Genomic DNA, 12,544 nt, shown 5'->3' on the forward strand with positions numbered 1-12,544 from the left:
ATGCTGGGAGGAAAACAAAGGGCTCTTTAATATAACAAAACAAAGACACGCTCTCCTAATGAGACGGATATAAACAAAGGACGCACTCTTTAAAAAAAAAAAAAAAAGGCGCTAAGAAACTTTAACTTTAAACTTAAAGCTCGCCTTTAATGGCGGCACAAAAAGGTCTTAACGAACAAACACAAATCGCTCCACTAACGAAGGTTTCTATGAAACATTAACCAACCGAAAATCTCTCCAAACGGGAGGAACAAACAAGGCTATGAAACTTACTGTATTGAATAACCAAACTAAGACTATGAACAAGAATAAATTACAAAACAAGATAGCGCTGCAGGAGGATCGCTTCATTGCAGGCTCGTGAAAACTATGGGTCAAAGTAAGGCTGGTAATGTAGCTCATGGGGAGAGACAACATACTGGCACAAGACAAGGGAAACGCAGACTATTTGAACACATGAGGGACCAAGGGGAACAAGTGGAAACACTTGGGAATCAGGGAAGACAATCAGACGCTTGGCACGGGAGGAAGGCCAAGATACCTGAAATGAGAGGAGAAAGGCTAGGTGTAAGAAACAAACTTCAACCATTCGACATGCGTGACGCACACACTCAGTGAAGGGAAGGACCCACTTCCCAGGACACAGCAGACAAAGGGGGAGGGAATACCACCACCCGACCATCAGCACCGCCACCACCAGGCTCCAGCAACTAAAAGAAAGAAAGAAACAAATTAATAAACAAACTACTCAGAATGAACAAAAGGAAAACAATTTATCCACTTCCAAAACCATCATCATAAGACAGACCCCTAAAACCCATTCAACGATACACACTTAAGGGGCTAAGTCCTGGTTTAACTGGTTAAACTGAGGTTTTAGTCATTGGTCCTGACGGCCAGATGGAGAAACTTTTAACAAAATTACAAAATATTAAACCAACAAAAACTGTAAATAATCTGGGCGTGATTTTTGACTCTGAGCTTAGTTTTATTCCACATCTTAAAAACATAACATTGTGTCTCTCTGGGTATTTATGGGGGTGGGAGGGTTGGTATATTTTATCATTGTTGTCAACAATAATATTACTAACATATACAAAAGGGCTTTTGTTGTTTACAGCTCGACAGCCCCAATAAACAGTCTGAAAAATGTGAAGAAATCTGTTTAGTGATGCTGAAACTGCAATATCTGAAGTCACGAGGAACACCGAGTTACACTCCAGTCCAGAGGGGGCGGTAATACGTCTGTAAGCTGGTTTTCCGTTACATAAAAAAACTCAAAGAAGAAGAAGAAGAAAACACGAAGAAGAAACAACATCGTCACGAAAACATGGCTGAATCGAAGATGCAGTTGAGTGTTCATCGTAGGTGTTTTTCAAACGGTTTCCCTCATTGTCAGTGAACCAGTATTTAAAGGATGGACGGCACGTATCAGTGCCCTCAGTCAGAAAATGTCCGTAATGGCGGCTACCAGCAGACACAGTACAGCACCGCAGAGCAACGATCCCCTGCGCAGCCGGACCTCCCCACTCCACAGTGGGCATCCTCACCGGTGTATGACGGTCATCCGTACGGACTCCGGGGTGGTTTCACCGCACCTCCTCTCGGAGGAGCAGGTTTCGGAGGACCTCGCTTTCCCCCACCGTATGGATATGATCCTTCGGTCCCCCCTCCTCCTTTCGGCTGTCCTCCCTCCGGACACTTCTCGAGAATGGCGCCCCCAATTGCTGTAAACGCATACAGCAGCACCGGAGTCTTAGCATGTCAGGCTTTCCCTCAGCAGTTCGGGGCCGGACCTTCTCGGTACGACCGTGAGTCAGAGTCAGGCTGCAGACAGTATGAGGACCGCCGTGAGGGGGGTGTCCCCTACGGCGGCCCGTCGTGTCCTCCTTTGCGGTATGATCGTGACAGCAGTGGGGGAACAGGAAGACAAGCAGAAGATGAGGAGGCCCTGCTAAGGAGGCAGGACAAACAGTGGCTCAGACGGTTCTTACAGAGCAGAGCCAGAACAAGCGGGACCCAGAAGCAGCAGGCACAGCTCATCTCTGTCCCCGCCCTCAGAGAGACCCTGTATGGAGCAGCTCAGCTCATCTCACGGCTGGAGGACACATTTCTTGCTCTGGAACACAACCTGCACAATGACAGTGTGTGGGATGACTGCTATTTAAAGGCTTTACATTTGAAGAGAGAGCTGCAGGACAAAGTGAACCTCCTTAGTGACACCGAGTGCTTAGACCAACTGAGAGCTAAAGTAACCCACATTGCACAGAGGAGGGCCCGGCACCCAAGGGCCAGGAAAGAGCTGCAGATGGAGGAGAAACAGACAGAGGAACGCAGCTCTGAGAAAGAGGCTGCCATAGATAAGTGGAGGATGAGGCAAATACAACAAGTCGAGGAGAAGAAGAAGGTAAGAAGATTTGACATTAATGGATTCGAGTCAGACCAGCTCATGCTGGGTGTTCAGGAGACCCTCAAGAGGTGATAAGAAATTGTAACATTTATTTGTATTTCAGGAGCAGGAGCTGAAACTGGCTGCAGACGCAGTTCTGTGTGAGGTGAGGAAGAAGCAGGTGGATGTGAAGAGGATGCAGGACATCTTAAGATCTCTGGAGAAGCTGCGCAAGCTCAGAAAAGAGGCAGCGTGCAGGAAAGGTGGGCTCTAAGTGGGATTTAACTACTGATTCGCCTCTGATCAAGGTGTTCAAGGGGCTTCTGTGTGACCCATCTCTAATCTGTCTGTATGGATTTCAGGTATCGTCACTGAGCAGCCGTGTGACGAGGCTTTCAGCAGCAGACTGGAGCAGCTGAGGAGTGTGATGAAGAGGAGGACAGCGGTTTACTCAGTAGAGGAGAAAGCTCTGATGGTGATGCTGGAAGGAGAGCAGGAGGAAGAGAGGAGGAGGGAGCAGGAGAGACGAGCGAAAAAGGAGAGGGAGAGAAAGCTGCAGAGGAAACGCAGAGTTGATGTCATGCTGTTTGGAGGTAACAGTTTGTCCAGTAAGGCTAGTTCCGGTCCCGTGTTTCTGCAGCAGCACTCACTGTGCCTTTGTTTGGCAGAGGAGCCTCCAGCTGACCGTGTCCTGCAGTCCTTCAGAGAGTATTACAGCCAGGCCGAACACTCCCTGCAGGCTGTGGTACAGATCAGGTTCGTCTCAGATACAGAAATATTGATGATGAACACATTATCGCTGGTTGTAAATTAGTTAAAAAGTAGTTGTCCTAACAGGAAACAAACCTTTAGGAAAAAACAACAGCTGTGGTGAAAATTCAGAAGAGGTGAAAAGAGGGCTTTTCTCTGAGAATCCAGTGAGTTTATGGTTTGCTGGCTGAGCAGTCACATCATTTTAATGTGGGTCCATTTCTGGTAACTCTCATGTCTGTGAAACAGGCAGAGACCACCACTAAACTTTTTTTGCATTAGTGATGTGTGATGTTCCTGTCCGTTTGCTGCTGAGGGGCCTGTGCAGCACTGGAGGAGAAGTGGCAGGGCGCAGCTGATGCGAGGGGCTCCTAACAATACGGCAGTGGAAGTGTGTTTTAGGGAGAAAGTTAGTTTACTGTGATGCATGAAAAGGTCAGATCTATGCATTGGGATCTCACACCAGGATCCAGACTCCATCGGGTTTATTACTGCTGTTTGTGGATGAGGCTCCTGGATGTAAATGTAATGTGGTTTCCTTTCAGGAGAGAGTGGGACTCATTTCTGGTTGCTGCAGATCATCCTGATGGTTCATCGGTTCCTCAGAGCTGGATCCTGCCAGATCCCCCGTCAGACCAGGCCTGGGCCTCTGCCCTGCAGTCTGCTGACACTGACTGCCTCTGACTCCCGTGTGTCAGCGACATCCTGAAAAGAAGCTGAAGAAGACAACAGAACACATCTGAGAAGTTTGCTCTCTGGACACAGACCAGTTATTTAAACTCAACAAAATAAGCTCTTCTCCCAAAGTAGCTCACAATTTGGAAACTGTTCATCTATAGTTCATTGAGAACATTTAGCCAAATATCTCCTGAGAAATGCAGGGAATGAACTTGAGATGTGATCTGTTATCTTTGGTGTCTGTTCGATCTGAGATGCTTCAGTAGAGTGTCTGTCTCTCTCACACACACACACACGGGCAACCTACTCTCAATGTATTTAAGGTATATGTTTCTGTTTTTTACCTAAGAAGAAATATTTTGTCAGGAAAATGTTTTATTATTCTCTGAATGAGCAGAAAATAAACCAAAATCAAAATGAAGTGATCCTACATTTTCTTATCCACCTGTTTCTACATATTCCTCATTCCACTGCTGGAAGTATGTGGATAACGAGGAACTATGAGGGTTTATTATAGTATAGTATGAGTTAAAGGTTGTTGGTGTCATCGGCTGGGTGACCTTTGACTTCCTGTGAGGGCAGTGAGTCAGCTGATGGGGTTAGTGGATTAGTGCTGCGGGTGGTGCTCTCACTGAACCTGCAGGGCGACGCTCAGTCACAGCTTCACTCACAGGTCGACCGCAGCCCTGACAACACACAGGTAGGCTCTTTGATTCTTAAGAAAAATGCATGAACAGGTGTCACTGGTAGATGAGGCTGTGCTACATATTTGAGTTGATTGAATAAACATTTTGATAATATTCATGTACAGTATTACTGCACTTTCCACTTAATGTTGAAGTTGTAAGAAAGCGCAAACACAGTAGCCTGTTTATATTGTAGTGAGGAGCCATCTGAAGCTTTGCTGTTTAGGCAAACATCCTCTCACACTTTGTTGGAAGAGGAAATGATGATAAATGGCTTTTTTCAAAAGAAACTACATTAAAACATTGTCACTGCAATTAATGCCACCCAATGAATACAACCTATGTGTGCAATGTAAAGTCACCGTGAACAGAAAGCACCACTTTGGTAGTAACATATACGAAAGAAGTTGGAGTGAAAACTTGGACGGGTTCTGCTCTGGGCTTCCTAGAACCAGTCGCTTAGGACACAATGAGCTTTAGGAGCGTCTGTGCTGCTGGAAATCCTGGACCATCTGTTTGGTGTTGTGGTCTGAGTGGACAGAAGGACACAGACTGTTCTGACGTCACACTGCTTGTGTCTAACAGAAGCCACCTGCTCCTTCTGAACTTGAGGGAATCCAAACCTCATTTCCTGTTGTTGTAGTAATTTAATAAATCACTGAATGTCTGATAGGAGAGAACAAATGCTCATCTGTCACATGACTTCAGCGTCATGCTGCTTTGGTTGTAATCTCTGATCCTTACTGTGCACATGATCCACTCTTTATTGTGTAACACTGCACCAATATAGAAGTGGTTAGGATTTCTGGGAGAGTAAATCTGATGCTTTTCTCGCCGTGTTCATGCACCTGGTGAGCTGTAAACTGTCTGTGATGGACACTTGTGTGCAGCTGAACTCGATGCACGGATATGTGGATAATCTTCTTGATCCAGAGAGCATGGAAAAAAACGCTCATGAAGATGGGGTGTTTCCTTTCTTTATGGTCTTACTGGAAAACTTCTCCACTGTAACAACAACAACGTAATAAAAGTGATAAGAACCTGATTATGGTATTAAAAGTGTTAATGTAACAAGTTTTTTGAGACTTTTTTTTTATAAAAACATGTACAACCAAAGGACTATACACCTAAAAAAGGGGATGTTCATGAAGAAGAAGCAGAAGCGGGATGATTATGTATAGGTAGGAGATGTCAAGGTACAATTTAAAGTGACAGTGTCACCAAACTGACAACAAAGAATGACAGAAGAAGGATAACATGGATACTTCTTGTGAAACTGCTTCAAGTTTCCTTTGGATGAGTTCTTCTGTATTTTCACTGAATACAGACACAAGAGGGGAAGGCCATATTGGAGCTCCACTCCTAATGTAAGCGTGTTTAAGTGGGAGTGGCTTCAGTCGCATTTATGACACGACAAATCCAAAGTTAACAAACTTGTGTCTGTGTGCCTCTCAGTGGACTGAGCAGTATGGATGGTATCCCTCTGAAGATGCCCCAGGCTGCGGCCTTACAGGAGGTCAAAGATGATGCCAGAGTTACTGTGCCTGCTTACCTTACCATACTGCAGGAGACAGAGGTGAGGGGGCCTTTTTATTTCTCACCTTGTGCTTCACCTGTGTGTTCCTGCTGCCTGCTTGAAACCACTGAAAACTACTCTGTGTACTGCTACTTCTGCTCTGCGCTCACCCCTCCTGGACTTTAAAGGCTGAAAAAACCCCAAATAACTGCATATATGTTTTATAAAAGTATTTATTTGCAGTCATTGAGTCCACCATGAACTCCTCTGGATACCAAAGTATTCTAGAGTCAAATGTGAGGCCATCTGTCCCACAGCTAAAGCTGTTCATTTCTTTAACTGAACCATTATAAATGAGCTAAGGGCAGCTCATTTGTTCCCTGGCACGCTGAGTGATTTTAAGTTGTAATATTTTTTTGTTCTCTGAGCCTCCCAAACTAATGGTGTTCCCATCAGCCTTAACTAGTCTTTTTATTCATTGGTATCCAGCTTGTGCTGCATGACAACATGTTAAACTCACACCATAGTGATAGTAAGAAGCTGCCAGCACAGCTCTTTGTATTGTTTTGTAGTCACTCTGAGCATGTGGAGAGTTGAAGGTAAACGGACTGTACTTATGTGGTGCTTTTCTCAACTGGATAACCACTCAAAGTGCTTTAACTCTACAAAACACATTCACACACACTCATACAGCACATCTTCATCTATACAACACCGGAAATGTCTCCTCACAGTGGGGAGATGATGAAACATCGGATGGTATCCTGATATGAAAAGTAAGACGAAGACAAGAATCTCACTTCAGACAAGAACATGGAGTAATTGTGACATTCCTGCATATAGGGAAAATGATGTGTTTAAGGAGTCAGGTGTACTCAAGAGAACTGTTTCTATGACTAACATGTTGTTTGTCCATGTGACAGTATGACTTCAGTCTGGAGAACTGGGTGCTAACTGGACTACAGAATGGTTTCACTAACCAGCACCGGCCTCAGCCCCCCTCCTCTTCATCAGGACCTTTTCCGTCCTGTCCACCATACTGGATGATGTTCAGCAGCCCACAGCAGAGTCGCCTGGCCAGTCGCCACAGCTCCGACTTCTGGGAGCCAAACCCTCGGCAGCGCTCCCACAGCCTCAACCCTGCTGTCCTGCGTGCGAAGTTCATCATCTCAGACTCTGAGGATGAAGGAGAAACTACTGCACAGGAAGCCAAACCTAACATGTCAGAGGAAGCTTGCTTGGGTGATGAAAAGCCTGCTGTTTCTTGTCAGCGTGGTCAGAGGAAAGCACAGAGGGCCTTCGTCCCTGACCTGCTGAACCCTCCGTCTTGTCTGAGCAGCTTGCCACACCAGCGCAGGAAGAACCTGCGTCAGTGCTCCATCTCAGTGATGGACACGTCCACACAGCAAGAGTCCAACACAGAGAGCCAGTCTCAGAGCCAGTCCTCTCACAGAGCCCCAAACACTCGAGCCAGTACTGTCGACGCGAGCAACCAAAATGCACCGAGTATGGTAAGAGATAAACACTATATCAAGGACCCTACCTACCACCCAGTTGTAGTTAACAGCATTATGTTCTGCAGAACTGACATTCAGGGTGTTTAATGTAGCTTGTTAAATAATCTGTGTGCTAATCTTAGCTAAACAGTTTTATCTGTACTGTGTCTCAAGACAACTATGCTTTAATTAAGATCTGACTAGAACAACTGTAAAGTCCGCTGAGTGCATGCATAGTTGCGGCATTACTGGGTTTATAAAATCTTACAGACACAATTGTCAAAGAGCTCCAAACTGCATTTGTGGTTCTTGTTGCAGCTGGTCCAGGTTTAAGTCCTGACCAGGTTTGAGCCCCTGTCCACTTTCCTTTCTTTCTCCCATTGTTGAATAAAGGTCACTTTGTGTTAACTGATCATTTTAGCAGCGAACCTACACATTAGTAGTTTAAAACTGGATTAATCACACAACCTTCACATTGTGGGAAGTTTCTGAAAATTAATCTTGTAATTATTGTTCATACTTGTCATCATGCTTAAAAGTAATTTACTGTTGTCCATGTGGCCCCATGATCGGGGGTGCTGTTGAACAGTCTCACCCTGCTTCCAAACGTATCTGAATACAGCTGAGCTGCCCTAATAATCTGGTCAAATAAGCGGTACCAGACAGCTTTACTATGAACAAGACAACACTCTGACTCTATTTCTAGCTCGACTGCCGTGGATTTGATTGCTAAAGGGTTAGTTTTGCTCACGTCTTCAAATGTTTCAATGCCAACATGGTGTTATTTGGTTGTGGAAATCACTTCTCATCGTTCACATTTCCAAAATGCTTTCAGGGATCTGCACTCTAAAAATAAACAGCATGAAGTCTGCGTCCTAAGTCCCGCCAGGTTATAAAAGGTTGATGAGGATTAGGAAGTGCGAGTCTTCTGTGTTTCTCTGCAAAGCTGCAAGCTGCAGCCAGCTGTCTGTTTCAGAGAATCTGAGCCGTTAAAATCACATTACTGCCTGACCCTGCCCTTGTGTTTTTCCATGATCTCAAACTGTACTATTCTCTGCATTTTTTAGAGATCTCAAAGACCAAACTCCTGTACAAACCCCCCCACTGCCTTGCCCCCTCAGGGCCTCTCCTCCGCTTTGGACTCGTCCGCAGAACTCCTGTCGGCTCTGAGCCCAGAGGAGAGGGAGCTGCTGGGGGCCATCACCGCTCGAGGCTACCCCCTCCGTACTGCTATCATTGCCCTGCAGAGGACAGGACAGCAGACCCCAGATCAGGTCAGTCTCACATCCAACAAAACTTACATTGCCTGGGACACAGTGAGTCTGTGTGTTGCTGTAACATCACAGTGTGAATCCTACCAACACCGATCTATATTTATTCCCTTTTTATCAAGTTCACTAAGCTTATTGGACAGTTCAAAGTGTTTCTTTTCATACATTTGACACACACATACATGAAGTTTGTAATTCACCAACAAAGTGAAAGCCAGTCACATGCTAATGTTGGCCATAGTTTACAGTAACAGGTCAAACATGAATTGCATTAGTCTTTCTGATCACTACATTTTGGAATCAAAAACAAATTATCTAAAAATAACAGGAAATGAACACCAAGGCTGGAGGCGGGAACGAAACAGAAATACTGTATACTAAGCCACTTTAAGCCAGTGTAAAAATAAAGGCCAGATTTCCACAGCTTGCTCTGCATTATGTGTTTTCCCATGACATGACCTCAGAACACAGTAAACCTCAAACTGCAGGACAGGGCTGGGGGGAAACAGAACAACACGAAAGGAAATTTTACATGACAAGAGGAGACACACTCTGCTGTTCACATTCAAGTTTTTTTTTTACACATATCTTTTAAACTGATTTCAGATCTGTTTCTCTGTGTCTTTTCCTCCTTGTCGGTCAACATGAGTTGATTTGTCAGCTGGTGAATCACTGATTACCAGAGTGTATAACTGTGTGTGCTGGTGGTCTGGAAACTGTGGGTCACTGTGCTCTCACACAGATTGTGTTTCACTGATGAAAGGATTGAGTCTGTAGTATTCGGAGATAATCTCAGCTTCTGCTCAGATCTTTAACTGAACCACGAACTCGTTCAAATACACACAGCAGAGGCAAACACACGGAAGTAATGAACTAAAGTATGAAGTGGTAGAAGGGCAGAACAATATTAAAACTTTAGAAACAGAAAAAATGATAGGATATGAGCTGTAACCAGACAGCACATGTGGAAAGTATCCAAAAAGATTTTCTTTAGACCTCCACTCTGTTATAGTTCACTGGAAAACTTCTTTCAACACTGCCTGTTGTTTCTTTTACTACACATACATCTTATGAACCCACTGAACCTTTCATGTCATTTCAGCATCACTGATTGAGAGATGGAACTTACAGTAATGTGCAGATATGTTGATTCACCCGTTTCTTTATATTTTCTTCCAAGTAGCTTTTCTTGTAACCTTTTAAAGTGTTTTTTCAGAAAACCTGAAAGTCCAATGTTTTTCTTTGTGTATGGCATTTTACTCCTTTTCAGTCCAGTCCTTGTAACTGGCCTTTCCAGAGGAACAATTGATTTGTTTGTTAAGCCAGTTAACACTAATTAATTAAATAAGTCAAGGGATGAACCAGAAATACACAGATGACTCTGCAGTTGTTGGGTGTTTCGGTAACGAACAAGAGGCTGAGTACAGGGAACTGGTCGCCCACTTTGTGGCATGGTGAGGGAACCTCATCTTGACTGTGGCAAGATAAAGGATGTTACACAGAGGAGATAAGCAATTTCTGCATTCTGAGCACAAACAAGGCAAAGGTCAGGAATAAGCCAATCTGGTAGAAGAGGAGGAGGTGGAATAGGACTACAGATACCTGGGTGTTTCAGTGTCTGCACCAAGATGTTGTATATCTTCTATAAGTCTGTTTTGGAGAGTACAACAGACTTTGCAGCCATCTGTTGGGGCAGCAACATCAGAGAAAATACATTATAAAGAAGGCTGGTTCTGTATTAGGGACTGTTCTAGAGAGTGTGGAACTGATTGTGCCAAGAAGAATGCTGCATAAGTTAGTGAACATGAAGAACAACACTGTCCACCCTCTAAAGAACATAGTGTTGAGTGTCCAGAGACTTCTACAGCTCCACTACAACAGCACTTACTGCTGCAGTCATTCCTGCCAGCAGCAGTAAGTCTGTACTCTGTTACACCGACTGATAACTTATGGATTCTCTGTGCTGCGAAAACGATTTCCAATTTTATGAATGATAAGGTATTCAATTCAATTCAGTTCATTTCAGTTAAGCCTCTCCACCCTTACTGCACTCTTTACCAGTTCAGGGCAAGAAATATGTGCCTGCCACCACCTCAATCAGCTGCTCCCACATAAGATATTGTCTTCCTCAGTGGCATGGTTATGCATCATAACAGATGTGCAAAAAAAGAGCAAAGACAAATAGTTTGCCAGTTTCTGTTTCTTTAGCTGCATCTATGAAAAACTGCAAAGATAACACAGTTTGACAGACAGAAAATAGGATTTCTGCAGCAACAAGGTGATTCCCAAAGAGCTGTTAGCTGAAAACTTGGCCTATCTCAGCATGGTGTGCAGTGTGTCCTTAAAACATTTGAGGAAACTGGACAAGTGGAGGACAAAAGAAGAAGTGTCAGGCCTAAAAAACTATCTCCAGCAGATGAACAGGATCTGAAAGTGATGTCCTTAAGAAAGAGGAAATGTTGAAGAATAAAGTGCTCAGACCAAACATTGACTTTTAAACTGCTTAGAATTGTACAAACTCTGTTCCTGCCTTATATACTGTACATTTATTGTTGCACAATGGAAACCACACTTCAAGCAGCCACAACAGCAAAACGGTGATATAATTGATAAATAACAAATAAATACAATATTATGTCACAGCAGAACAATGAGCCTTCACTCCTTTTAATACTTTTATGACATGATTTACATTATAGTTGCATCAAATAGAGAGAATTGTTTTTAAATGAAAGTCTTGAAAGTAATGGAGTATATTTATATGGTGGTGTCAGTAGTTTCTCTAAAGTCAAGAATCAGATTACTTTTAAACCAGCATTATTACTATTAGTTAGGCTGTTTCACGCTGAGAACACCAGATGTCATATGAGAACTCCTGTAAGAATGAATATTTCTGTCTGTCTGCAGATCTTGAGTTACCTGGTGGCATGTGACCACCTGTGTCAGCTGGGTTATGACATGGCTCAGGTAGAGGAAGCTCTGGAGATGTTTCAGAACTGTGAAACAAAGGTAAGGCATATAAAGAGCTGCAACAGGTCTTATGTCTTCCCAAAGATGATAAGACTTGGCGTTTTTCCTCTAATTAGTTTGAGTTTTAAAAAAAAGTATAAAATCATCATGATTTCTCTTTGCTCAGGCGGAGGAATTCCTGCACCTGCTGAGTCAGTTCAATGAGATGGGCTTCCAGCAGAACGCCATCAAAGAGGTGCTGCTGGTGCACGAAAACCACAGAGAGCGAGCGCTCGAGGAGCTGATGATGCGTGTGGCCTGACAACACATTAGTGCACACACACCTTTATAACTGAATGACTGCAGAAACTGCACTGCATCATAAAAGCTGGTATTGACTGATAAAACATACAGTATTTACAGATGAAGTTACAATGAAAGACAAACCATATTCAAGCTGAACGAGGATAGTGGCAGGAAAGTTTAATGCTCATTTGATAATGAGAACATTATTGCACATTTGTATTCACTAAAATTTTATTTAGATTCAGATGAATTTGTTTACTACAGTCATGATTTGTACTGGTACAAAGGCACTCTGGCTGTAGTCATATTATCTTACTGAACCTGAAGAGATCTGAGTAGCTGTGAGTACAGATTTAATAAAGCTGTGCTATGAATTTACACAAGGGCAGTTTTTCTCTCTTCTGTGAACAACTTTCCATGAAACATAGACTAGGGCGGTTTGTTCTGCATTTAACCCATCCAGGTTGGCACCTGTTGAACACACACATGCACAGGGTCACACT

At 43.7% G+C, this 12,544-nt stretch overlaps 2 protein-coding genes across 2 annotated transcripts; both read left to right on the top strand.

The window, feature by feature from the left end:
• The first annotated feature begins 1,295 nt into the window (after positions 1-1,295).
• Positions 1,296-4,354, top strand: pdcd7 (programmed cell death 7). The gene is made up of 5 exons (XM_072381059.1): positions 1,296-2,407; positions 2,514-2,652; positions 2,752-2,982; positions 3,058-3,145; positions 3,685-4,354. The coding sequence occupies exons 1-5, from the start codon at positions 1,418-1,420 to the stop codon at positions 3,821-3,823; spliced, it is 1,587 nt and encodes a 528-aa protein (XP_072237160.1). The 5' UTR covers positions 1,296-1,417; the 3' UTR covers positions 3,824-4,354.
• Positions 4,355-5,946: 1,592 nt separating this feature from the next.
• ubap1lb (ubiquitin associated protein 1-like b) lies at positions 5,947-12,378 on the top strand. Its single transcript, XM_072381084.1, has 5 exons — positions 5,947-6,079; positions 6,943-7,530; positions 8,583-8,789; positions 11,694-11,795; positions 11,923-12,378. The coding sequence occupies exons 1-5, from the start codon at positions 5,972-5,974 to the stop codon at positions 12,055-12,057; spliced, it is 1,140 nt and encodes a 379-aa protein (XP_072237185.1). The 5' UTR covers positions 5,947-5,971; the 3' UTR covers positions 12,058-12,378.
• Positions 12,379-12,544: the final 166 nt, after the last annotated feature.

The sequence above is a fragment of the Leuresthes tenuis genome, unplaced genomic scaffold (genome assembly GCF_036924035.1).
Source record: "Leuresthes tenuis unplaced genomic scaffold, fLeuTen1.0.hap1 SCAF_2, whole genome shotgun sequence".
Classification (NCBI taxonomy): domain Eukaryota; kingdom Metazoa; phylum Chordata; class Actinopteri; order Atheriniformes; family Atherinopsidae; genus Leuresthes; species Leuresthes tenuis.